This window comes from Crinia signifera, unplaced genomic scaffold (assembly GCF_055691185.1).
Source record: "Crinia signifera unplaced genomic scaffold, ASM5569118v1 HAP2_SCAFFOLD_778, whole genome shotgun sequence".
NCBI classification, from domain to species: domain Eukaryota; kingdom Metazoa; phylum Chordata; class Amphibia; order Anura; family Myobatrachidae; genus Crinia; species Crinia signifera.
In genome coordinates this window covers 14,229-38,740 of record NW_028142684.1, presented here as the reverse complement: position 1 = coordinate 38,740, position 24,512 = coordinate 14,229, and the positions used below count along the sequence as shown (strand labels likewise).

General features: G+C 45.3%; 1 protein-coding gene across 1 annotated transcript; it reads right to left on the bottom strand.

The window, feature by feature from the left end:
- Window positions 1-10,626: 10,626 nt before the first annotated feature.
- Window positions 10,627-10,770, bottom strand: LOC146056281 (protein FAM240B-like). The gene has a single exon (XM_083168378.1). It carries the CDS (start codon window positions 10,768-10,770, stop codon window positions 10,627-10,629), a length of 144 nt encoding a protein of 47 aa, XP_083024504.1.
- Between the last annotated feature and the right edge of the window lie 13,742 nt (window positions 10,771-24,512).

Here is a 24,512-nt window from a genome sequence, read left to right as displayed (position 1 = left end):
TCATTTAATAGATTCTTCACATCTAGAAAAGTATGGGACCAACAATAGTCTCATCATATATGGATGTTTAAAATCCCTTACCCAGTTATAACACCTATTTAAGGTATATATTTTCTTGGGTATATGTTCCCTCAGGAAAACATTTCCTATATCCATCATCAAATTATCTTCCACACGTACTCTCCTCCCTCTCCATCCATCTCATACTACCATTGTTCTTTGATCCTCTAGATTGCGACCTCTATCTTTTAATTGAATTCCATCATATAATGTGAAAATATTTGAGGCATCTTCATATATTCCTGATTGGTATGTACACAATGTTTGTAACCATGGATACTGTATTATTTGAACAGCCATTTTTTAGTGGACATAGTAGTATTTACACTTGATATGTTTTTACCACTTGCAGTGTCTTTTTTAAACCCCTGATGAAGTCTTTCTAAAGACGAAACGCGTTGGGTTGTTACTGTCTTCAAAAGAACTGAGACACCACACGTTTTTCTACAAACGTTTTAATAAAATATGTCATTTTTTCAAAAATGCTTTGATTATTTGTACATTTGACACATTCACTGCACTTAAGGTGGTGGAAACCTCTGGCGCTCTCTATTTTCCTCTACTATATATATATATATATATATATATATATATATATATATATATATATATATATATATATAAATCTACAAATTTCAAACATACAAAAACGTGATTGAAATAACAGTATCGGATATATAACAGTATGGCAAGTGGATTTACAGCTCCAGGCCCTTCATTTATTATGGACCCATAGAATTTCAGTGGACTAAGGTATAGGGAACAGTCCAGTAAGCCGCCAACCAGCCTGCCCCCTGTCCTATGGGCTGAAGCTGGTTGGTTGACCAGAGGGTCTATCACTCTGTCAGCCACCAGCAGCAGCAAAAGAGAAAAAAAACAAAGACATTTTTGTTTAGGAAACATTGGTGGAGATCTTGCGATGGATAAGGGTTAAATAGTGACCATCGGAACCATTTTACCGATGGTTCTGATCTAATGATCCCCATCCCTAGTTTGCTAAATAGAATGTCATGTGTCATGAATGACCAACCCTCCTGCTTTAATCCTAGGCTGGTATTGGAAAAATACATGTGTGATGTGATCCCGATATTTCACTAACCAGCTAACACTGGTCGATATTGTTACCGCTAAATCACCCAGTTGGTACATCTCCACCTTGGTCTTTTCAGCATTCTGGCTCCACTCAGAGTCGGAACTAGCGAGTTGCTTTGGGCTCCCCAGATGCTCGAAATAGGAACAGTGTGTGCCAAAGGCGAGCGACAAAAATTTAGGGCATTGTTTTGTGGGGAAGGGTCGTGGCCACATATTAGACTGCGGGATGTGTGTATGGTTAGGGGTGTAGGCTGTGTGGTGTGTGTGTATGGTTAGGGTTATAGGCTGCGGGGTGTGTGTGTATGGTTAGAGTTATAGACTGCGGGGTGTGTGCACATGATTAGGGTTATAGGCTGCGGATTTGTGTGTATAGTTAGGGTTATAGGTTGCTGTGTGTGTGTTTATGGTTAGGGTTATAGGCTGCGGGGTGCATGCATATGATTAGGGTTATAGGCTGCAGGGTGTGTGTGTATGGTTAGGGTTATAGGCTGTGGTGTGTGTGTGTGTGTGTGTGTATGGTTGGGTTATAGACTGTGGTGTGTGTGTGTGTATGGTTAGGGTTATAGGCTGAGGGGTGTGTGTGTATGGTTAGGGTTATTGGCTGCAGGGTGTGTGTATGGTTAGGGTTATAGTCTGCAGGGTGTGTGTATGGGTAGTGTTATAGGCTGCGGCGCTTGTGTGTATGGTTAGGGTTATAGACTGTGGTGTGTGTGTGTGTATAGTTAGGGTTATAGGCTACGGGGTGTGTGTGGTATGGTTAGGGTTATAGGCTGCGGGGTGTGAGTATGGTTAGGGTTATAGGCTGTGGAGTGTGTGATGTATGGTTAGGGTTATAGGCTGCGGGGTGTGTGTGTGTATGGTTAGGGTTATAGGCTGCGGGGTGTGAGTATGGTTAGGGTTATAGGCTGCGGGGTGTGTGTATGGTTAGGGTTATAGGCTGCGGGGTGTGTGCGTATGGTTAGGGTTATAGGCTGCGGGGTGTGTGTCTGTGGTTAGGGTTATTGCTGCAGGGTGTGTGGTTAGGGTTATAGGCTGTGGGGTGTGTGTTTATGATTGGGGTTACAGGCTGCAGGGTGTGTGTGTATGGTTAGGGTTATAGGCTGCGGGGTGTGTATGGTTACGGTTATAGGCTGCAGGGTGTGTGTATGGTTAGGGTTATAGGCTGCGGTGGGTGTTTATGGTTAGGGTTATAGGCTGCGGGATGTGTGTATGGTTAGGGTTATAGGCTGCGGGGTGTGAGTATGGTTAGGGTTATAGGCTGTGGGGTGTGTGTGTGTATGATTAGGGTTACAGGCTGCAGGGTGTGTGTGTATGGTTAGGGTTACAGGCTGCAGGGTTTGTGTGTATGGTTAGGGTTATAGGCTGAGGGGTGTGTGTGTATGGTTAGGGTTATTGGCTGCAGGGTGTGTGTATGGTTAGGGTTATAGTCTGCAGGGTGTGTGTATGGGTAGTGTTATAGGCTGCGGCGCTTGTGTGTATGGTTAGGGTTATAAACTGTGGTGTGTGTGTGTATGGTTAGGGTTATAGGCTGCAGAGTGTGTGTATGGGTAGTGTTATAGGCTGCGGCGCTTGTGTGTATGGTTAAGGTTATAGGCTGCGGGGTGTGTGCGTATGGTTAGGGTTATAGGCTGCGGGGTGTGTATGGTTACGGTTATAGGCTGCAGGGTGTGTGCATGGTTAGGGTTATAGGCTGCGGGGTGTGAGTATGGTTAGGGTTATAGGCTGTGGGGTGTGTGTGTGTATGATTAGGGTTACAGGCTGCAGGGTGTGTGTGTGTATGATTAGGGTTACAGGCTGCAGGGTGTGTGTGTATGGTTAGGGTTATAGGCTGAGGGATGTGTGTGTATGGTTAGGGTTATAGGCTGCGGGGTGTGTATGGTTAGGGTTATAGGCTGTGGAGTGTGTGATGTATGGTTAGGGTTATAGGCTGCGGGGTGTGTGTGTGTATGGTTAGGGTTATAGGCTGCGGGGTGTGAGTATGGTTAGGGTTATAGGCTGCGGGGTGTGTGTATGGTTAGGGTTATAGGCTGCGGGGTGTGTGCGTATGGTTAGGGTTATAGGCTGCGGGGTGTGTGTCTGTGGTTAGGGTTATTGCTGCAGGGTGTGTGGTTAGGGTTATAGGCTGTGGGGTGTGTGTTTATGATTGGGGTTACAGGCTGCAGGGTGTGTGTGTATGGTTAGGGTTATAGGCTGCGGGGTGTGTATGGTTACGGTTATAGGCTGCAGGGTGTGTGTATGGTTAGGGTTATAGGCTGCGGTGGGTGTTTATGGTTAGGGTTATAGGCTGCGGGATGTGTGTATGGTTAGGGTTATAGGCTGCGGGGTGTGAGTATGGTTAGGGTTATAGGCTGTGGGGTGTGTGTGTGTATGATTAGGGTTACAGGCTGCAGGGTGTGTGTGTATGGTTAGGGTTACAGGCTGCAGGGTGTGTGTGTATGGTTAGGGTTATAGGCTGAGGGGTGTGTGTGTATGGTTAGGGTTATTGGCTGCAGGGTGTGTGTATGGTTAGGGTTATAGTCTGCAGGGTGTGTGTATGGGTAGTGTTATAGGCTGCGGCGCTTGTGTGTATGGTTAGGGTTATAAACTGTGGTGTGTGTGTGTATGGTTAGGGTTATAGGCTGCAGAGTGTGTGTATGGGTAGTGTTATAGGCTGCGGCGCTTGTGTGTATGGTTAAGGTTATAGGCTGCGGGGTGTGTGCGTATGGTTAGGGTTATAGGCTGCGGGGTGTGTATGGTTACGGTTATAGGCTGCAGGGTGTGTGCATGGTTAGGGTTATAGGCTGCGGGGTGTGAGTATGGTTAGGGTTATAGGCTGTGGGGTGTGTGTGTGTATGATTAGGGTTACAGGCTGCAGGGTGTGTGTGTGTATGATTAGGGTTACAGGCTGCAGGGTGTGTGTGTATGGTTAGGGTTATAGGCTGAGGGATGTGTGTGTATGGTTAGGGTTATAGGCTGCGGGGTGTGTATGGTTAGGGTTATAGTCTGCAGGGTGTGTGTATGGGTAGTGTTATAGGCTGCGGCGCTTGTGTGTATGGTTAGGGTTATAGACTGTGGTGTGTGTGTGTGTATGGTTAGGGTTATAGACTGTGGTGTGTGTGTGTGTTTATGGTTAGGGTTATAGACTGTGGTGTGTGTGTGTGTGTGTGTATGGTTAGGGTTATAGGCTGTGGAGTGTGTGATGTATGGTTAGGGTTATAGGCTGCGGGGTGTGTGTGTGTATGGTTAGGGTTATAGGCTGCGGGGTGTGAGTATGGTTAGGGTTATAGGCTGCGGGGTGTGTGTATGGTTAGGGTTATAGGCTGCGGGGTGTGTGCGTATGGTTAGGGTTATAGGCTGCGGGGTGTGTGTCTGTGGTTAGGGTTATTGCTGCAGGGTGTGTGGTTAGGGTTATAGGCTGTGGGGTGTGTGTTTATGATTGGGGTTACAGGCTGCAGGGTGTGTGTGTATGGTTAGGGTTATAGGCTGCGGGGTGTGTATGGTTACGGTTATAGGCTGCAGGGTGTGTGTATGGTTAGGGTTATAGGCTGCGGTGGGTGTTTATGGTTAGGGTTATAGGCTGCGGGATGTGTGTATGGTTAGGGTTATAGGCTGCGGGGTGTGAGTATGGTTAGGGTTATAGGCTGTGGGGTGTGTGTGTGTATGATTAGGGTTACAGGCTGCAGGGTGTGTGTGTATGGTTAGGGTTACAGGCTGCAGGGTGTGTGTGTATGGTTAGGGTTATAGGCTGAGGGGTGTGTGTGTATGGTTAGGGTTATTGGCTGCAGGGTGTGTGTATGGTTAGGGTTATAGTCTGCAGGGTGTGTGTATGGGTAGTGTTATAGGCTGCGGCGCTTGTGTGTATGGTTAGGGTTATAAACTGTGGTGTGTGTGTGTATGGTTAGGGTTATAGGCTGCAGAGTGTGTGTATGGGTAGTGTTATAGGCTGCGGCGCTTGTGTGTATGGTTAAGGTTATAGGCTGCGGGGTGTGTGCGTATGGTTAGGGTTATAGGCTGCGGGGTGTGTATGGTTACGGTTATAGGCTGCAGGGTGTGTGCATGGTTAGGGTTATAGGCTGCGGGGTGTGAGTATGGTTAGGGTTATAGGCTGTGGGGTGTGTGTGTGTATGATTAGGGTTACAGGCTGCAGGGTGTGTGTGTGTATGATTAGGGTTACAGGCTGCAGGGTGTGTGTGTATGGTTAGGGTTATAGGCTGAGGGATGTGTGTGTATGGTTAGGGTTATAGGCTGCGGGGTGTGTATGGTTAGGGTTATAGTCTGCAGGGTGTGTGTATGGGTAGTGTTATAGGCTGCGGCGCTTGTGTGTATGGTTAGGGTTATAGACTGTGGTGTGTGTGTGTGTATGGTTAGGGTTATAGGCTACGGGGTGTGTGTGTGTTTATGGTTAGGGTTATAGACTGTGGTGTGTGTGTGTGTGTGTGTATGGTTAGGGTTATAGGCTGGGGGGTGTGTGCGTATGGTTCGGGTTATAGGCTGCGGGGTGTTTGTGTGTGTGGTTAGGGTTATTGCTGCAGGGTGTGTGGTTAGGGTTATAGGCTGTGGGGTGTGTGTTTATGATTAGGGTTACAGGCTGCAGGGTGTGTGTGTATGGTTAGGGTTATAGGCTGCGGGGTGTGTATGGTTACGGTTATAGGCTGCAGGGTGTGTGTATGGTTAGGGTTATAGGCTGCGGTGGGTGTGTATGGTTATGGTTATAGGCTGTGGGATTTGTGTATGGTTAGGGTTATAGGCTGCGGGGTGTGAGTATGGTTAGGGTTATAGGCTGTGGGGTGTGTGTGTATGATTAGGGTTACAGGCTGCAGGGTGTGTGTGTATGGTTAGGGTTACAGGCTGCAGGGTGTGTGTGTGTGTATGGTTAGGGTTATAGGCTGAGGGGTGTGTGTGTATGGTTAGGGTTATAGGCAGCAGGGTGTGTGTATGGTTAGGGTTATAGGCTGTAGGGTGTGTGTATGGGTAGTGTTATAGGCTGCGGCGCTTGTGTGTATGGTTAGGGTTATAGACTGTGGTGTGTGTGTGTGTGTATGGTTAGAGTTATAGGCTACGGGGTGTGTGTGTATGGTTAGGGTTATAGACTGTGGTGTGTGTGTGTGTGTATGGTTAGGGTTATAGGCTGCGGGTGTGTGTGTGTATGGTTAGGGTTATAGGCTGCAGGGTGTGTGTATGGGTAGTGTTATAGGCTGCGGCGCTTGTGTGTATGGTTAGGGTTATAGACTGTGGTGTGTGTGTGTGTGTGTATGATTAGGGTTATAGGCTGCGGGGTGTGTGTGTATGGTTAGGGTTATAGACTGTGGTGTGTGTGTGTATGTTTAGGGTTATAGGCTACGGGGTGTGTGTATGGTTAGGGTTATAGGCTGCAGGTGTGTGTATGGTTAGGGTTATAGGCTGCGGGGTGTGTGTGTGTGTATGGTTAGGGTTATAGACTGTGGTGTGTGTGTGTGTATGGTTAGGGTTATAGGCTGCGTGTGTGTGTGTATGGTTAGGGTTATAGGCTGCGGGGAGTGTGTATGGTTAGGGTTATAGGCTGCGGGTGTGTGTGGATGGTTAGGGTAATAGGCTGTGGGGTGTGTGTATGGTTAGGGTTATAGGCTGCGGGGGTGTGTGTGTGTATAGTTAGGGTTATAGGCTGCGGGTTGTGTGTATGGTTAGGGTTATAGGCTGCGGGTGTGTGTGGATGGTTAGGGTTATAGGCTGTGGGGTGTGTGTATGGTTAGGGTTATAGGCTGCGGGTGTGTGTGTATAGTTAGGGTTATAGGCTGCGGGCTGTGTGTGTGGTTAGGGTTATAGGCTGTGGCGTGTGTGTGTGTATAGTTAAGGTTAGAGGCTGCGGGGTGTGTGTGTGGTTAGGGTTATAGGCTTCGGTGTGTGTGGTTAGGGTTTTGTATTGGGGGATGTATGGTAAGAGGGAGGGGTATGGTGTTAGTGATATGCTGTGGAGGGCTGTTTGTTTACTGTTATGCTTCAGGAGTGAGCAGGACAGCAGAATATTTTTAGTTTGGTGGCACGATATAGTCTTAGATTGTGCCCCTAAATTGCTATATGTTGCCCCCTGTGCTAGATGACAGATGGCCACCACTGTGTGAACTGCTAGCCATGCCCCCTGTCCCTTTCTCACAATTAATAAATGCTGTCTATTCCCCACTGAGCCACGAGTGGCAGTGGGGGGGACTCCCAACTACCCCCCCACCACCACCCCCACCACCACCCCGGGGGGGATACCAGTGGTCAGAATACCAATGCTTGCATCCTGATGGAGGGACAGAACCCAACCTCCCCTTTAATGCCTAACCGTAAGCTTAAACCTTACCCCCCACCCCGCAGCCTAACCCTAAGCCCCCTTCTAAGTTTCTAATGCTCTCCCCCCAACCTTATTACCAGCCGGGGCAGGCGACGGGGGGGTGAAAGGGGACACTCATACCAGGCCCCGACCAGTTGAGGGGCCCCAAAGCTTTGAGGGACTCAGGATCTGTAAGCATGACTGCCTAATCACCTGTCTGGCTACCCGTGCTAATGAGTTTAATGACACAACACACCAAACCACACAACGCACAATGCTGTGCCCTCCCATCTGCTCTTCCCTATTATATTGCATAATGAATATTAATTATCTGTTTATTTCCATTAATAAAAAAAAAATACATTCAATATGCAATGTAATAACAATCCGCGTTCGGTGTTGGGGGGCCTCAGAGATATCAGTGTTCCGGGCCCCAAGATTTCTGTTGCTAGCCAGCCTGTTGCTGCAAGTTAAATGCATTGATCAATTCATGAACTAAAACCCCATTATTTATTTAATTGATTATTTGAATGTTGAGGTGAGTTAGTTTGTTGTAGTGAGTGCTGGGCCCCTTGTATTTGTATTTACTAAAGTGTGTGGTCACAGGCCAATGCACCCCATCCTGGGAAGTGTGGGTGCTGTTTGCACCCCATTCGTAGGAATGGCGAGTGTGTTGGTACTTCTGTATCTATATGTTTGGGTTGATTTTTAATTAACTTCTGTTACTGTGATCATAGCTTTCTCATGCAACCTAGATAAGCTAATTTACCTGAAACCTGTGACAGCTGCCCCTTTAATACTAATTCAGGTGCTGTGTTTGGGATTGTCTCACCTTTAAAAGCCATAAGGTACTTGGCAGTTGAGCTTTAACCCAAGAAAAAACACATGTTCATTTTAGCTATGATGTGTAAGCAGTTGCCAGGTTCCTAAGAAAACCAGTTGTTAGTGTAGGACTTGCAGTGAAATGGGGTCCCTTGGCGATGGGCTGCAAGCTTAAATGCATTGATCAATTTATGAACTAAATACCATTATTTATTTAATTGATTATTTGAATGTTAAGGTAAGTTTGTTTGTTGTAGCGAGTGCTGGGCCCCCTCATGCAGTGTAAGGGACAGAGCAGAGCTGCTGCACATGCATAGTGTACCAGCTTCTTCTACCACATTTACTGTATGTGTGGATCTAAGCCCTCAAATATCACAATGGACCAGAGAGTAGCTGCCAGGAGGAAGAGACAGGAGCCTTACCATGAAGTGGAAGATTGTGAGCTTAGAAAGTGCAGTACTGGTTCTATAATGTATGTGTGTTTATTTATTATTTATGATATGTTTAACCTTTTCCTGACCACTTCCGGACCACGTCTTATATACAGTAAATGTTTATAGCCTATACTATAATCCATCTGTACTGTGAAATATGAATACTGTATTCCATACAGTATCCAGTGTTTAAAAAGACCAATCTTCAGGGCTGTTACCACTCCCCCAGACTCCTGTACTTACTCCAATGCCCTGCAGAGCGGGAGATTTTGGATTACATTTGGGAAGCCCCCTATAAAAATCCTGAGTTTGCCACTGGGGCCATCGCTACAGTATAACATAAAAATAGCTGTTCTTATGGCGTACTAAATTGGAAAAAAACCTGACTTTCTTCAAATAAATTCATGATGTATAAGTTTTAAATAGACGTTCTTGATCTAATCCAATCAAAACAAGTTAAGTGGGAAAACCCACCCAGAGTGGTGCACTTATATTTCTACATTAAAATAAAGATTCTCCCTTACTTTGTACCTGCTCAGGCAGGTGCACACAAACAATCACAAAATTAATCTACAGTAGAAAAGCAATGCAAGATTGGCAATGGATTGCAACTGTAATTTGTAGTGCGAATTCGCTGTGAGAACAGCTGCCAGGAACCAATTCACACCTAATTGAATTAACCACAATATCTTTATTTATTGGGTAAAGGCCAAGATGTCTTCAAAGATGGTTCACTTCAGAAAATTGAGAAGTATATGCTATGTAAAATGCTTACAATTCAAGGTATCACAGAGGTTTCTTAGTAAATATGTCATATCCTTAGATATTACTCAAAAGATCCAAAATGTAGATGCAACAAAACCTCCAGGAATGTGGAAATATATGTGTGTACCAAAAAACAAAGTATCCAGATGTTCCCAAAACCTCAATTATTTGGCTATCTAGGAATATAGGAGGGTTCATCATGAAAACAATGCTTTTTGCCAAGAAAAACAAGATCTACTGTACACACTCCTGTGAGATAATCCATATATGGATTTAAACATCAATTAACGATATTTAACATGTCATCTCCCACTATGTATCCGTATATACTGTATTTGATATTCCTTATAAAAAAAGAAAAAGCAACCGTTTGGTTGCTATAATATTTATGCAATTTTGCATCTAAATGTTACAGTTAATAAGTAAGAAGTTTATAACACAGAATTATATTAGGTTTATTTATCACAGTTGAATTGTAATCCCAAATATGGGGTTCAATGCATTGACTATAGTTATAATAGTATAGCCAATGCAATGCCAGTAGCATACCTCACAGCATGACCCATTCCAGGAGGGACAAATGCTCTGTTCCTTGACTTACCTCCTAAGTAATGATCTCACTTACCTTTGGTGAAACACCTTGTCAACTAGTTCCACAAAGGGGACGGCAATGATAAATTAGGAGGGAAGTCCAGTAACAGAACAGTTTGTCTGCTGGAAAGGGTCATGTTTAGAGATATACAATAGGTTTAGTCCATCTACATGTACTTTGGTTTTAATATAATGCAGTCCAACATATCACAGATGTAGCTTGTAAATATCATTGGCTACTATTTTTTTAAAACATTAAAGCTGAAAAGTAATATTTAGCACATGTGTGTAGGGAGCACATGTGTGCAGGGAGTACAATGTGTGTAGGGAGCACATGTGTGCAGGGAGCACATGGTGCGCAGGGAGCACTTCGTGCGCAGGGAGTACATTGTGCGAAGGGAGTACATTGTGTGTAGGGAGTACATTGTGTGCTGGGAGTACAATGTGTGTAGGGAGTACATTGTGCGCAGGGAGTACAATGTGTGTAGGGAGTACTTTGCTGGTGGGAGTACATTGTGCGCAGGGAGTACATTGTGCGCAGGGAGTACATTGTGTGCAGGGAGTACATTGTCCCACTGTGCAGTGGGCTACTTACCGTTTCAGGGCGCTCCTTTGCTGTCTAGCTGCTTCCATTTGCCGTTCTTCATTTTGTTTTTGAATTCTCTCTTCCCAAGCATTTTTTAGTTCACACGTTTCCAGTGCAAAAATCTCTACACGTATGTACTGGTTGTTCATGTTCTGTTGATAAATCAATACGTCACTGTGAAAATATCCATTCATAACAGTCATGTTCCATACCTTCCAACATGGCCCTTTCCAGGATAGGATAATTAATGAAGAGAAATAGAGCATTTCCCTCCTGAAAACGGTCACCTTGGTTGGTATGTATTGTAAAATACCTTTTTATTTTAAATGGCTGATATATTAACGGTTTTGAAACAGTATAAGGCCTGTCACTGAGCTGGATGTAATTTCTGCTAAACAAAAAACACACTACAAAAACAGCTTATTTACATAAATATGGTGTGCCTTAGAAAAATCTTAAAAGTGCTCTTTCACTACAATGCCCCCAGGGTAAGTAGAGAGGTGGGAATGACAGTGGACTGGGGGAGGGAGGGGAAGCGAAGAGAAAGTTAGACAGAGAGAGTGTGTGTGTGTGTGTGTGTGTGTGTGTGTGTGTGTGTAGGGGGGTGTGAGACAGACTGGGGGCCAGATGTATCAAGCTTCAAAAGTGATAAACAACCAGCCAATCAGCTCCTACCTGTAATTTTTCAAACCAAGCCCGTGACATGACAGATAGGAGCTGATTGGCTTTTTGCTTATCACTCTCCATTTTATCACTTTTTGAAGCTTGATACATCAGGCCCATCGAGAAAGAGATGAGGAAGTAGTGAGAAAGAGAAAGAGTATAAAGTGAGAGAGAAAGAGAGAAAGAAAGCGAGATAAATGAGAGAGTAGAGGGAGAGTGGAGAAAGAAAGTTCGATAGAGAGAGGGAAAATTTAGAGAGAGAGAGAGAAGTGTTTGTGAGAGAGATTGAAATAGAGGGAATTAGAGAAAGAGAGATAAACATTTCAGGGAGAGAGAGAAAGAGAGGAGCATGACATTGATTGTGATAAAGAGAAAGAGGGGAGAGAGAGGGAGGAAGCAGCAGCAATGAGAGACATTACTTGACTACAGCGCGGATAAATGGACAGACAGAACACCATATGTGGGTATAGATGGATGGATGGGAGGGGGCTTAGATGGATGGATGGATTGACAGGAGGGGTAGCAGATGAACAGGCAGAGCATCATTTGGGGATATAGACCAACAGGTGGATATTTCATTTATTTTTATTTTTTATTTTTAATATCTGCTGCCGCACCCAGTTCAGGGCTTGGGAGTTAACTTACTGGGTGGGAGTTGGGAGGTGAATCCTCTTGTTCTAAGGAATCTTAGATTTGTTTCTCGTTCCTCGGGCATGCAAAGCAAAGTCCTCTAAAGCAGCAGCATATTTAGCAAAAACAGGGCTGCAGCTGGGCGAACACACGTGTTTCACTAAACCTGGGTGTTTTGGTTTCTTTTAAAAGAAAAACAGTGAGAAAAGCCTTTAAAAGACTGTGTTGTATATCAAGAAGAATATGTGTAAAACACTGGAAGACATTGATAAAATAGAATCATTTTAGGGAATGGCTACTAAAGTGATGCATGAGCTGTATAACATAACTTATCAGGATAGACTTGACAAGCAGAATATGTACAGACTGGGAAAGGACACAGGTAATATGATAGAAACATTTAAATATATCAAAAGTATCACTAGTTCTGAAAGGCAGTATTTTAAAGAAATAACACGATTTCTAGATAAAGAGGACAGACTGTGAAGTTGGAGGAAGAATGAAACGTAATATATAAAGAAATGGAATAGATCCATGTAATAGCTTCTTCCCATCACTTATAAAAATAAGAGTACAGTATGTGGAATAAATACAGTGAAAATCATACTTGTACTCTCTTCAAGAATGTTCAGGAGACTCCTGAATTTCAGGTATTCCCCATGGACTCCCAGTAGTTTAGGATCCAGCCACTAACTCCTCCCCCTCTCCCTCTGAGTGACATGGGTGGGATTATACTAATGATGATGCAAATCTCAGTAAATTGCACCTGCCTGGCCCTGTCCTATCTGTATGTTGCAAGAAAATGACTATATTGTACTTTATTTTTTGCCCTGTACAGTACAGTAGGTAAAAATCCTGTAAATAATTACCTCAGCAAAACTCAGCCTCCCACAAAACCCCCCAAATACACAAAACAGAGCAGCCTAGGAGGACATGAGTTATTTACTGTTAGTAATTATTTTGTTTCTTCTCAGTAATGTCCGTGTGGGGGTACGGGCTGCACCAGATGACACAATCTGAGTGGGAGACACCATTATACCAAAGCTGCCAAACTATTTTGGTGTCACTCCCTCTTATAGGGTGGCATGTACTAAAGAGAAAATGTGGCAAAACCATTTTTCGGCTTTGGCTACATTTCCCATAAGTACTGAGCCCAGGTGTCCTGGGCTTTGTTGGGGTATTAATGCCACTGTTGTTTGTGTTACACTATAGAAGCCTATAGGCATCTTTCTGCATTGTCCTCTCAGAGGGAACCAATCATATACCTCCTAATACCCCCCTGCAGCCACCATGGCCCTCTGTACATGCGTAGAGGGATTCAGGGGTCTGAAACTCAGAAGTCCACTGACCCCGAAGGACTATATGTTAGTACATATGCAACTAGTATAGTTGTGGTAACTGGCAGATGTATGACATCGCGGAAGCTATGCTTAGTACATTCCGCCCATAGTGTCACCATGCACATTGTTTCTGTGTGCTGTTAGAGTCTGTGGGTTGCCCAGCAGCTCCCAGAGCACCGGAAAAGCCCATGAGAACGGGGTCACAGGTCACACCCTCAATATATCATGGATGGCTTTGTGCAGTGGCGTAAGTTTGCCCCAGTTGCCTGGAGGCAAGATAAATATTGGTGCCCCCCCCCAACACACACACCATCACATATAAATATATGTATGCATGTTTGTATGTTATGGATATTATGTTTAGAATAAAGATAGTGTGACATCTATGGTCCTGCTAAGAGGAGTCAGCCACAGAAGCGAAATCAACGGCTTTCAATTAACTGATTCAAACTCGCAGGGGAGGAGAAGTGCCCCCTTGGGAGCAGGAGCCCGGCGGCAAATGACTCCATTGCCTCCCAGAGTTCTGCCTCTGGCTTTGTGGCCGAATGCACACTGGATGATTGAGTAAGTACGATTGCAGTGCTGGGGTATGTAGAGTATGGTACACTAAGTAATACCCCCCCTCCCCCTTCGGGGACGCCACTGCTGCTACTGTATGTTTCTGTGCTATACTGTCATAAATAATGTTTGTATTATTGCAGTATCTTTGTTTCCAATCACCAAAGCAACTACCTTCACACACCACTGCACAGATACTATACCTTAAGGCGACTTCAGCTAATTAAATAAATGAGTCTTCACTGTAATGTTAATAAAACAAATAGACTGCAGATAAACATTTTGGAACCCATGGAGCTCTGAAGAGAAGAACCAGTCAAAGCTTCCGAACAATATGCACCCCACTGCCAAACCACTAGTTGTGATGTTCAGAGTAAAGATGTCACTACTGTATAGAGCACTCAGGGGAAATAACTAAATGAACTTGGCTATGTGCAAAGGACAACTACCTCTGAGTGTCAGTATTCTTCAAAGGAAAGGCTGAGAAATACTGTGAATTAGGATACACATATAACATTTAATATTTAGCGTACTGTTATTTCTGCATATGGCTACCACTTTTAAATGTGATCTATACAAGGCTGCCTGTATTTTTAAAACATGACTCCACAATGTACAGTATACTGTATGTATCTTAGGTGAAGATTCATTCAAACACTAAGTAATGGGATTAGAACTTGTGCAGCTGTCGTCAGGGATTACAGTACTTTATATCATAGCCCATTTTACTTGCCCAGTGTCTAATTAACACCCTTGTATTTCAATACATTAATGCCAGCAGGTTATATTACTGGCATGTAATGGCTGTGTAGAGTGCACTTACTGTATATAATAAAGACAGATGCATGTGGGAGCTTTGCTGTTAAGGGGATTAAAATCCTGAGAGCCCTAGTTTAATGTAGTTACTATGTTATGTCCATGGCCACATTCCACCTCAGGAAATTCATTTTGGAGATTACTCACAATTTTACAATACTCTAATTATGGAATCAAATGGAACTGATGTAGAAGCACCCATGTTGAGTGCTTCAAACTAACTTCCCCAGACTTGAGGGGGTAAAATAATTAAATTGACCCAATAGGTTGTCCTGATACAAATCGCATACTTCCCATTTCTGAATCATGGGCATGACAAGAGGTCCAAAGGGCATGCACCAAAGTGCCCTGCAGGGAAAATGGGGCGTTGCCTCAAAGTAAGTATCATGATCAGAGGCCACGCCCCCATTTTCAACACTTCATGGGCATGGCCAGCGCTCTATAAGCAGCTGGTATGCCACATGTTTGTCTCTCCCAGTGACCCCCTGGCAGCCTATTTCAATTATTTGTATTATTTGTACACAATACTGTATATGTATGTATATATATATATATATATATATATATATATATATATATATGAGGAAAATATTTTAGAACCCGGCGACTTCAGTTAATATAAATATGTATAAAAGTAGGCTGTATGTTAAAAATAATAGTACATTTATTAGGCTATACAATAATACAATATATAAGAAAAAGTGGGGGTAGGGTATCTCGTCAGAGTAAAAAATAGAGAAACTTAGAATAAAAAAAGAGGAGTATAAAAAGTACAAAAAAATATCTCTTTAAAACATATGTATCAAGATGGTTGCGAATATACAATATGATCAAGGTAAAATAAATATATGGAATCGCTTAGCTTTTTAGTGTAGGGAGCAATAAGCTCAGAAGTTGCCCGACATGTTTCGTCTATGATAGACTTCCTCCTGAGGAAGTCTATCATAGACGAAACATGTCGGGCAACTTCTGAGCTTATTGCTCCCTACACTAAAAAGCTAAGCGATTCCATATATTTATTTTACCTTGATCTTATTGTATATTCGCAACCATCTTGATACATATGTTTTAAAGAGATATTTTTTTGTACTTTTTATACTCCTCTTTTTTTATTCTAAGTTTCTCTATTTTTTACTCTGACGAGATACCCTACCCCCATTTTTTCTTATATATTGTATTATTGTATAGCCTAATAAATGTACTATTATTTTTAACATACAGCCTACTTTTATACATATTTATATTAACTGAAGTCGCCGGGTTCTAAAATATTTTCCTCATTTACCCCGTACCTATAGAGACAGCACACCACTGTCTCTCTTAGGACCTGAGCAGACACCCCTTAATACCAGTAGGGGGAACAGTTTATTTTGAGTAAGCATCAAGTCTCGCACTCACCTGTTGTAATACCTGGCGCTGACTGTCCCCTTTTTTTCTTGTACCCATATATATATATATATATATATATATATATATATATATATATATATATATATATATATATATATATATATATATATATATATATATATACCAGGAAAATTCGGCGGCACTCGCTCCAACAATAACTGACTCCAAAGAATCAATAGTATTCAGTATGACATGTTTCGGTTTTAATACCGTCCTCAGATACCAGGTATCTGAGGACGGTATTAAAACCGAAACATGTCATACTGAATACTATTGATTCTTTGGAGTCAGTTATTGTTGGAGCGAGTGCCGCCGAATTTCCCTGGTATATTACTGCGTTTGCACTGCGGAGGGCACAGCACTTGTTGTCTTGTGACTGAAAATTGGAGAGTGCCGGTTATTTACACGTGACTATATATATATATATATATATATATATATATATATGGTACTTGTGTATTATTACGGTGCCCGATTTAATCTAAATCGCATACAATATCGAATACGATATCGTATACGATATCGTATACGATTTAACGGCCAATTTGCGGCCGTTTCGATCCGCAATGCGATTTATTTCCGATTTTCGGCAATTTTCTGCCAATTTGCATGCTGTTCCATCCTTGCACACACCCCTATCCAAGTCAGCTGGAAGCGTAGCGAGCGGACGCGGTACACATCCTTCCGATCTGTTCATACCCCCACTATCCACATCGGCGCGGAGGTGATTTTATAAAGCGTGGCGAGCGCAGCGAGCCACCAAGCGGGGACGCAGAAAACAATCCCGAAGTGCAGCAAGCCCCGCGAGGGGACGCAGAATACACGTTAAGTTATCCGTGTCCCCTCGCAGGGCTTGCTGCGCTCGCCACGCTTCGGGAACGTTTTACGTGTCACCTCGCCACGCTTCGGGCTCGGTGGCTCGCTGCGCTTGCCACGCTTTATAGAGTCAACTCCACGCCAACGTGGATAGTGGGGGTATGAACAGGTCGGGAGGACGCGTACCGCATCTACTCGCCACGCTTCAGGCTGACTTGGATAGTGGGGGTGTGCAAGGTTGGAATAGCATGCAAATCGGCAGGAAATCGCAGAACAATGTCTTTTCATATAAACATGGCACACGAATAGAATGAACTGTAATTGTATATATAATATACTGTTTGTCTCACATAGGACCTTATTCTGGTTTGTTCACACGGGGATCGATGTTTTGCGTATGCTCATGCGCAGGTGCGTGCGGCCACGGCGAACAGACTGTTTGCTGGGTGCACGCACCCAAGGCTACGCCCAGGGGCAGCGACGCATAGTCGCACCCATGGGTACGGCCAGTTTTTTATTGGCGTTCCCATATAAACGCTGGCCATTGCCATGGTAATTGGGCCGTGATGTTGGTGCCGGGGGTGGGCAGCTGACATCACCAGATGTCAGCTGCCCACCCACTTCCACCCGAGGTTGCACACAAAACACATGCTTGCACATTCCACATCAATCGATGGACCCACAGGCTGCGAGGGGGGATCGGCGGGCACTGTGCAAACACACGCTGCGAGGGGAGAGCAAGTTCCGGTTGACTCACCAGGATGCAAATTCACATCCGAGCGAATCAACCAGATCAACCCCCATAGTAACGCTTAAGAAAAGTATAAAAAACGTAAATATATAGTCCATTCCTATTTTCTTATTTAATTTATAGCTGTATTATGTTCTTCTGATAATAAAACCATGTCAAATATGCATTTGTAGTTGGAGTTAACATTATGGTTTGATATTGAAATTTGTGAACTTACAGGGGGAAATTTACTAAGATGAATTCGTAGAAAAAATTCAGCTTTTCATAGGAAAATTTGAATTTTTTGGCGTATTCGTATTTTTGGAATTTACTATGCCAAAAATAAAAATTTTCATATTCGTATTGATGGGACATTCGTATTTGTATTTACAAATACGAATGAATACACCATTGACTCATTACGACAGGAATCACCATTCAAAAGAATGGTGATTCCTGATTTACTAAGTGGCCGTATTGAAAATACGGCCGCTAATTGGCGTAAAATGGCAGCGATTGGCCGGCCAAGTACGGCAGAAAAATACACTTCATTTTCCTGTCATATTTGGCTTTATCCTGCACGGATCAGTCAGATCCATGCAGACTTCAGTGTTAAAAAAATAGAAAAATAAATAAATTAAAAAAACGGTGTGGGGTCCCCCCCACAGCCGTAACCAGCACCAGGCTGAAAGAACCGGGCTGGTAATAAAAAATCAGAAAACCTGGCAAATAGGGGTTTATAACCAGCCCCAGGCTCCAGGGCCGGGGTTGGTTCCCAAAATATGGGGTACAAAATGACTAGGGGTCCCCCGTATTTTAAGAACCAGCCCCAGGCCCAACCAGCCAGCAGGGTAATGCCACAGCCGGGGGGAAACTTTTTATACAAGTCCCCCCGGCCAAAGCATTAACCCTACCGACCAGTCAGCCCCCCCCCTCCAGGACTTACCTGACCAGGCTGAAGCCTGGTGCTGTCCCCGGTGACCCTGGGCTGTGGTCACCGGGCTGATTGCAGTGTAAAAAAAACCTGGACCATGGAGCCCCGGAACCCAGGGACCTACCTACAGGCTGAAGATAGGTAAGTATCAGTATGAAAGGACTTTGGATGTATTAAAGTTTTATTTTTCATGTGTCTGTGTGTGTTTATTTGACTATTTTAATACTGTGGAACTACAAGTGCCTGCAGGCCCTTTAATGCCGCACATGCTGGGACTTGTGGTTCTCCAAGTCCGAGCATGCGGGTGAGGCTTGCTGGGACTCATAGTTCCACAGTATTTATTCTATTTTTTTCACACTGGAATCAGCTCGGTGACCACAGCCCAGGGTCACCGGGGACAGCACCAGGCTTCAGCCTGGTCAGGTAAGTCCTAGAGGGGGGGACCCCTTTATTTCCTATTCGTATTCTGAGTAAATTTCCCCCACAGTATCCATATTTCAGTGTCAACATGTTACAAATAGACATCTACCAGATCCATGGCCGTCCAATCAGATCTGAATCGGCTCCAAAGTTCCCATATACTTCTTTAGTGTGTATTTGCAAATCTCTGGGAAAATATCTGCTGCACCATTTTTCTGGTGATTTCAGCCTATAGAGCCAGCCATTATGGGACTCAGAAAAGGTCAGTAAAATTGTATGTGTGCAGGGTGAGCAGTTTGGACACCCCTGTATAGGAGCCCATGTGCACCAGACACCCTGCACGCATTATAGATACACCAATGAGTAAGCTTTTTGATATGGAAGAAAACTGCATATGAAGGGTGGGATGTTGGAAAAAAATGTGGTCAAAACTATTGTCAGAGTTTTGGCTACATTCCCATCTGTATGAAGTTCCAGACTGCAATACATTCTGGAGGTTGGACTTGGTGAGTAATGCCATCTTTTATTGGCTTGTTTTCCTTTTTCCACTTATATGGATCCAATAAGATCACTCCCAGCAACCCCCAGAGCCATCTTAATGGCATTGTGGGCCCTAACCAAAGCAATGCACTAGGGCCCCTACTAAAGTAAAAAAAAATCATAACTCTGGTGTATCTCTCCCCCTGCTATCAGCCAGCCAGCAATAAGCATGCTCACAGCCAATAACTGTTTGGCTACAGGCCGGTAGAGAATGTGTCCCAGCAGCTCTGATTTTGTGTAAATCATAGTCATGGCAGCCGGGCAGCAATCTCTACTGCCTCACAAGATACTCCAGAGACTTCAGCAAACCCCTGCTTGAAGGCCCCTAGAATTGTGGGGCCCTAAGGCAGCTGCCCAGTAAGCCCATGCATTAAGATGGCCCTGGTGACCCCCATGGCACAATCGTCATAAAAGGCATGCACAGTAGGACTTCTGAATACTAAACCCTGAAGTCCTGTGATCACAAAGGACAGACCTTGTTGGGAGAACTGTCCTTTGTGGTACTAATCACATTTTGAGATACATATTGGCTTTATTAATGGCGGTATGTTATCAATAAGTGGTGTGATAAATCTCATAAAGGATGCAATACGTAGTACATCTCACCCTAATTCTATCATCCTACAGGTCTGTCCACAAACCTTTAACTATTATGGTGTACTGGACATATTCCATACAGTACAGTAATATTCATTATAATTAAAACTAAAAGCTGCATATTAATCATTTCCATTGGACTAGGTAATTAAAACAATTTAGATTATCCTATTTGTTTTGCCATTTTATGATAGTGCGGTACTTATGTATTATCTGGGCTCCCATGTTAAATGCACCCCATTTTTTCATACCCCTACTATCCAACTACGCATGGAGTTGATTTTATATAGTGTGGCGAGCGCTGCGAGCCACCGTGCCCGAAGCGTGGTGAGCGCAGCGAGCCCGGCGAGGGGACGCGGTCTCATTAAAAAAACGGGAGCCCAGATATTACATAAGTACCGATAGTGCCTTGCACAGTTTCCTCTATTTGTATTATCCTTCTCTATTTCAATTTAGACTTTCAGTGGTCTTTAGGCTAATAAATGTAGTCAGGAGACAGACTGTAGGTACTGCAAAAAATAATAAAAATAAGAGCTTTACATATTTAAATAATCAGAGCTTTATTCACAGGAAGGATGCACTATTAAGTTTTTAGCTTCCCTGTACTTGAAGAATGATTTCCATAGGCAGATCAGCATGAGTAAAACTTAACGTGATTATGTTGGTAGGTCATCAAGCCTGATTACTGTGCGATGTGACATCTCTCTGTTCTAGTGTATCTGACAGCAATCACACTCCTGCTGAGTAATGCTAAAAGAATCAGGACTGAAGAGCCATTATGATGTTTAATTTGTTCCGAGACAGTTTCCCATCATTTTATGAATTCTCATTCTACATTTCTTTATTGATAGGATGTTGAAGTTTTGTTTAGATATATGTGTCTATACTGTTACTCAGTAGATATCTAATATGATTATAAAAAAAAATATTAAAGATTTTTTTTTATGTATTTGTGTGGCACCCCAGCCCCTTTCTCCTTAGTCCCAGCAGCGGGACTTTAGGGGTTAATCCCCAGACCAGTGTGGGCGCGAGAAAACGTCCCCAGGCTGAGTGACAGCACTGGGGGACGTATGAGAGGAGGAGGAAGTGCAGAGGGAGAGGTCAGCGGGGGCAGCACGAGGACGGGCGGGGGAGAAGGAGCAGCGTGGAGGAAGGAGCGGTGAAGGGGAGACGGAGCGGCGGCGCTGTGATGAGTGCGTGACCCCCGCCGACCCCCAGACACCCGCCGGGATCAGGGACGCGGCGAGTGCAGCGCGTGACCCCCGCCGACCCCCAGACACCCGCCGGATCAGGAACGCGGCGCATGCAGCGCGTGACCCCTGCCGACCCCCAGATGGACAGCAGAGAAGGGGAACGACGGGGAGAGAAGGAGCCCAGCAGCGCAGAGTGGCTGGCTGAGTGTGGCAATGCTGCTGCAGCAGCGCCCACACTAGCGCGCTCTCCTGCGGAAGAGGGGACCAGCACCTGCCATCCAGACTCCAGGGGACCCTAACGCGACGGGCGGGAGCCTGCAACTGGTTCCTGATGTCAGGTACCCCCCGCATTGGTCACCCCAGGCCTGCCTCCCTATCCACTCCCTGCCACCAACGCAGTGTACCCAAGGACACCACTTTTGGCTTCCCCAGGGTGCCCCACACCAATAACCCTCAAGCTGACTACCCTATGCTGGGCTGGACTGCCCTATGCCACGCTGCCCCCAGTATACCACCAGGAGTATAAGTGGGTGCAGAACCCTGTAGTAGCCAAGCCCCGGGAGCGCTGGGCACCAAAGGGACACCCCACAGGGTGAGGACAGCCCCATTACCTACTCATCATACCAAGGAACCCCATGTCAGCCCCACTAAACGAGGGGAATTAGCCTTCCCTGTCAGTGCATCCGGAATGGGAAGTTTCCCTTAAGTTGTATAGACACTATTGTACCTGCATTCGTATAGAGAAGGAACATACTGCCATCTTGTTGGCTAAAGTTCATATTGCCAGGAGGCAAGTTCTATTCGTGCCCATCACTACAGGATTCACTCCTTGTCCAGAGACGTTAGCCTAAGGTGTACACCTGGGGAGGGACTTGTTTAGTACAGTGTTGCTAAGAGATGTTTTACGGTCGTTGTGCATGCCCCGTAATGTTTAGACTTGTTGTGTATTGTAGTTCATGAAGACCATGTTTACCCGTGAATAGGTGACTAGACTCACACCTGGTTGCTAACATTGCCGAGTGAGAACATCATTTCCCCCGAACCTGGTTAATGGCCTGCGGGAGGTATGCTCTCACTCTCTAGTGGCGCGGGAAGTCCGCGGTGCATTTGAATGTGGAATTCGTTGATGCTCACTTGAAGTATTATCTGCTAGGCGGGTGTAAGATTAGCATTGTAGTGCTAGGCTGATTAGGACCGGTTACAGCTTTGAAATAGAATGACAATTGTTTGTTAATTTCTTTTCACTAAATAAAACGCAAGAGTTGTACTGCTGAACGCCTTGTCTCAGTTCCTACGGGGTTGTATCCTCTACGACCGATTTATCTACCCCCACCGGCAGCATACCACACTTGGCGTCAAACCGAACAGGATACGAGTCGGCTTAGAGGACAACCAAGCGGCGAAGATGGAGCAACAAGCTGCACAACCGGCGGTACAAGCACCGGCGCAACCAGCTGCGCCAGCACAAGGCAGAGAGATACCAGCACCCGAGGATGAACAACAAGGACAAGCCACCGCTGCACCAACCACCCAAATCACGCTCCCTTACTACTTCGGGGCATCGTGGTTGCCCAGCTACAGCGGAGACAAAAAGAAGGCGCCGGGAACTACATTTGCGGAGTTCAAGAGGGGAATGGAGTCAACATGCCTACTGTATACCCTGCAGGAACAACAGAAGATTCAGATCCTAATAGGACAACTGACCGGATCTGCCCTCCGTGAAGTGAGGTCATGGGCACCCGAACACAAGACGATGGTAGCACAGATACTAAAGAAGCTATCCGCCACCTTCGAGACGCGAAGCCTCCCAGAACTAAAATTGAAGTTTTACGGAAGAAAACAACGAACGGGCGAGACGTTGAGGGACTATGCTCTCAGCCTACTAGAAATGAGTAAGGCGATACAAGCCCTCGACCCAGAAGAAATGAGGAATGTGGATGAGACACTAATAGTTCAGCTGATCGAAGGAGCCGGGCGAGAGAGCATACGGGCACCACTGAGGCTGTTGCGAAGGCAGATGTCGGGTGCGACCTTCGCCGACTTCAAAGACGCCGCCATTCGGGTGGTCGGGACACAGGACGAAGCAGGAGAGGAGTACCCTGAATTACTAGGGTTTCACGAACAGCCGTACTCACGGAGAGCCTTCCCTACCAGCCCAGATGGGGCAAAGAAGAACAGAGACACAGCCATACGGGCCGCACAGAACGTACTGGACGACCAGTTCAAGGTTCTACAAAAGCAGATTGAGAACCTCACTGTCAGCATGGCAGATATGCAGGGGGAAATACGCCAGCGACCCGGAACACCGGGAGTAGACCCAGACACGGAGGAATGGTGGGCCCAGTATGTAGGACAATGCCCGAGGATCAAAGTGCTGATCAATGGGATAGAAACAGTGGCCATGATAGACACCGGGTCGCAAGTATCCATGATACAACTACCCACCCTCCAAAAATACTGGGGAAAAGAAGTACCATTTAGACCGCCCCCCACGCAGGTGAAAGTGGTCGCTGCCAACGGCCGAGAGGTCACCTGCAACGGGTACTGGGAGGCCGACCTGAAGATCGGACGAGCGCACTTACCCAAACAGGGGTATTTGGTGATCACCTGTGGAGAAGGAAAGGTTTCCCCCATCATCCTGGGTATGAACGTCCTAAGAAATTGCCCTGAAGAGCTGATTTCGGCCCTAAAGCAGGAACTGGTTGACCAAGATCAGGCTGAGGAGGTAACCCTGCAGCACATCATCTGCGTCCAGAGGAGTCAGGTGGTGAAGAAAGCACTGGCCACACGGGTACGAGGAACTGTCAAGTGGTTTAACGGCCGAAGGGGATATGGCTTCATGAACCGAAATGACACAAAAGATGATGTTTTTGTCCACCGGACGGCCATAAAGAGAAACCACCCGCAGAAGTTTCTACAGGGTGTCGAAGATGGCGAGACGGTGGAATTCGATGTGGTAGAAGGAGAAAAGGGTGCTCAAGCGATAGACGTGATGGGCCCAGGTGGGGTACCAGTAAGAGGAAGCCGGTTTGATTCAGACAGGCGCCGTGCCCGCAGGCGCTACCACCGGTGCCGAAGTGGGCGCTGCCTCAGTAACGCCGATGCCCCCTCCCGCTTGCCTCTACACCCAGAGGGAGAGGTGGAGGATAACAGAGAGCAGATAGAGACACCCACTTTCACCAATCCAGTACCATCCCGCTGGGAACCATGTGCACCCTGGGTGCAAGAACATCGGCCCAGATCG